The sequence below is a fragment of the Diachasma alloeum genome, unplaced genomic scaffold (genome assembly GCF_001412515.2).
Source record: "Diachasma alloeum isolate Michigan unplaced genomic scaffold, Dall2.0 Dall_scaffold_01217, whole genome shotgun sequence".
Taxonomy (NCBI): Eukaryota; Metazoa; Arthropoda; class Insecta; order Hymenoptera; family Braconidae; genus Diachasma; species Diachasma alloeum.
Window position 1 is genome coordinate 34,518 of NW_021681326.1, and position 3,110 is coordinate 37,627.

Sequence of the window (3,110 nt, forward strand, 5' to 3'; positions counted from 1 at the left end):
ACCTGAAATCCGCCTCTGTCTCCACAACCTAGCGCACTGAGCGAACCAAGGACCGTTACCTTTCCCCAGAAATCTAGTTTTCTCCCTTTTTGAGTACCTTTTTGAGATTTTGGAATTAGTTAGAATTGATTTTTGTAGACTCCTCCGGTTTGGCGACTCCGGTTGAAGATCACCTGGCGCCCATAGATTTTTGCATTTTTGAGTTTAATTAGATTCAGGGGAAGAAGGGCGAAGGGAATAGGCATTTTTAACCCCCATGAAAAATGTTACGTATGAAATGTCACGTAATCATATGCGCGTTAGTGGTCTGGTGGGCCACTAACGCGCTTTGTCCTAGTTCCCTCTTGATGGTCGGTGCTTGGCCGAGTACTCAATCCTCTGGGACTATTCGCAACAGCTATTGGCATGTTGGCAGTGGTGACCGTCGGAGTGGTCGCGCCGATCTCTGCTGGTGTCGGGGGGCTACCCTGCGTGGACGGAGTGGCCTGGAGGGGTTGTTGTTCGGCTGACCCCCCCGGAGGTGGAGCCAAGGGAGGCGGGCTCAGGGGCACCTGAGGTGCCTTCGTCGGAGATGATGTCATCACCGGAGGTATACCCAGGGTAGCTGCGGCGGAGGTTCCCTGGCCATCTCTGACTTCCGGGGGCTGACCAGGATGGTTTTTCTCGCTGACACTCGTGTTCGTGAGCGGGGGATCCTGCAGACTCGACTCCACATTAGGGGGTGATGGAGTCGGAAGTAAGGTAGGTCCCGGGGTTGTGCCGGCCAACGAGAATTCCTCCTGATTGTCGAGTTCTAGGAATTCGGCGACACTACTCTCTGGGCTCCGGATAGGAGTGACCTGGAGTACCTATACGCCCGTGGAGGAATGTGGTAGGGATTTTTATGATTCTACTAAACCAGTTAGACGACCTGGATCTCCGTCCTCTGCTTCCAAACATGTCTCGATGGAGCTTCTTGAATCCGAGGAGGATGTGCTGGAGCTCGAGGAGCTTGAAGAGCCAGACTGCAAGTCGAGGCCTAGTGGACTTAAGGGGACCGACGGGGTATCGGATGACTCAGACGTGAGGTCTGGAACCGACGAGGCAGTGGGGCCTCCAGACTGTTCCACCGACTGTACGTCGCGGATAACAACTTCCTCCCTCTCGTCCGCGGTGGTGGTCTCCAAAGATCCCAATGGAAGAGGGGGGATCTCATACCTCAAGTTTGTTAGCTGCTGGAGTAGAGCGAGGGAGCAGGCGGACAGGGCGTCAGCGAAACCTGGAATCGTCCTCTCAATGCTCCTGATGTCAGCGAGCCAGGGGCCGACAGGATCCCAGAAATGTGGGAAGCGAAGGGGTGGCCCGGGTTGTTCCCTTCGAGGGGTTAGTCCTGAATTCGGGTGGACGAGTGCAGCCGTGGATGGCGGAGAAATCGCCCCCGTCTCTGGTAAGTAGCGCGGTGGGCAAGGAGGTGAGCCCAGCTGGTCGACCGCCTCATCTTTCGGAAACGAATAATCATCGAGGTCTTCGACGGGGATTCCCTCCTGATACAGGACACACTCCAGGCCTAGCTGGGCATTCATCAACGCCGCTTGCTGACTGAGGGTGGGCGCTGGCTCGTCCTTGGCTTCCAAGCCTGGAGGTGGTGAAGGTGGTGGGCTCTCCGTAAGGTCCGCAGTCAGGCATTCTGCCCTGGTAGTGGTGGTGACCTCCGGTGATGAACTCTGTAACAAGAGAGGGGATACGGAAAGTTTTTCAGGAAAATTACCGCCCTTTCGGGGGAGGGGTGAACGGTATCTCGTTATAGGGTCGAGGTGTCGTTCGGCCATGACTTAGGTGGATTCGTTTCGGGCCGTGAACGTATCACGGAGGGTTAACCTGAAATTTCATGGGTGCTCAAGAGGGGGTCGATATGGTTTAAGGTCCTGTATCGAAGATTCCCCCTGACTTTCCCCTGAGAAGTCCGCAAGTTTATAACGAACTCAGAAAACCTTTTTATGGACGATGAAAGGACCTTCGAATGGTGGCACAAGGGTCACGGAGAAACGCTTGACCGCATTCGATAGGGGATGGGAACGTCTCATGACGAGGTCACCCTCTTGGAACTCAACGTCTCGTCGACGGAGATTGTAGTGATAACAACAGCAGCCCGGGCCTGCTTATCAGCGGATTCCTGCACGGGGTGAATGAGGATTTTCCGGAGCACCTCCAGTTTCCGCATCCTTTCGACCCATTCTTGGGATTCACCAGGGATTATCTCAACGTCTCCTTCGAGCTCGCATCGAAGGGATACCGCAGCAATAGGATTTCTGCCGAAATTCGCAAATGTTGGACTCGTCTGGATGGAGCTGTGCTCCGCTGTATTGAAGGCAAAACGGAATTCGTGCAGATGGCTGTCCCACGTTCGGTGATCTGCCTCCATGAAGGCCCTCAACGTCATCTTCAATACAAGATTAACCCGCTCGACTGGATTAGCCTGGGGATGATAGGGGGGAGATGTCTCGTGCCTCATCCCCGTACGCTCTGCTAGAGGTTGGATCTCCCGATTAACGAATCCAGTACCGTTATCGTTGAAAAACACGCGGGGGGGGGGGCTTCCCCAGAGCGAAATGATTACATTTTCCACCTGCTTCTGGATTTCCTTACCAGTGGCTCGGCGGAGGGGGATGACCTCGATCCACTTAGTGAATAGGTCTTGAAGCACCAGCACATAGGAATATGCCGATTTGCTGGAAGTGATCGAACCGACGATGTCGGCGGCCACGGTCGTCCAGGGACCTTGGATAACACGCCGGCCTATGTGTCCGCGTGGCAAGGCGTTCTCAACCTTACAACGCTGACAAGGCCCACAATAGCTGACGAAGGACACCATGTCTCGGAACATATTGGGCCAATAATATGACACGTACAGACGGCGATAAGTGTTGTCGACCCCCAAGTGGCCAGCTTGAGGTAACTCGTGACACTGCGAAATCGCTTGTGAGCGTAGCTCGCGAGAAAGGACAAGCTTCCAGGCATCGAGGTCGACTATCTCCAACGTGACGAAGTTGGAGGGACGATGGGTGCATGACCGCCCGTCCATAATTTTCCAGTCAGGAAAAAAATCGGGAGCACGCTGAACGTTACGATAT

The 3,110-nt window shown here is 54.5% G+C and overlaps 1 protein-coding gene across 1 annotated transcript; it reads right to left on the reverse strand.

Annotated features, from left to right (window-relative positions):
• Nucleotides 1–299: 299 nt before the first annotated feature.
• On the reverse strand, nucleotides 300–2,419 carry LOC107046142 (nascent polypeptide-associated complex subunit alpha, muscle-specific form-like). Its single transcript, XM_015268665.1, has 3 exons — nucleotides 2,075–2,419; nucleotides 894–1,703; nucleotides 300–848 (listed from the first exon to the last, which is right to left on the reverse strand). Exons 1-3 carry the CDS (start codon nucleotides 2,417–2,419, stop codon nucleotides 300–302), a joined length of 1,704 nt encoding a protein of 567 aa, XP_015124151.1.
• Between the last annotated feature and the right edge of the window lie 691 nt (nucleotides 2,420–3,110).

Excerpts from the sequence above, each read along its gene's own strand:
- LOC107046142 (XM_015268665.1), bottom strand. The coding sequence starts at position 2,419 with ATGACGTTGAGGGCCTTCATGGAGGCAGATCACCGAACGTGGGACAGC. Across the intron at positions 1,704-2,074 it reads AGACGTTGAGTTCCAAGAGG|AGTTCATCACCGGAGGTCAC; the intron begins GTGACCTCGTCA and ends CTCTTGTTACAG. Across the intron at positions 849-893 it reads CAGGTCGTCTAACTGGTTTA|GTACTCCAGGTCACTCCTAT; the intron begins GTAGAATCATAA and ends ACGGGCGTATAG.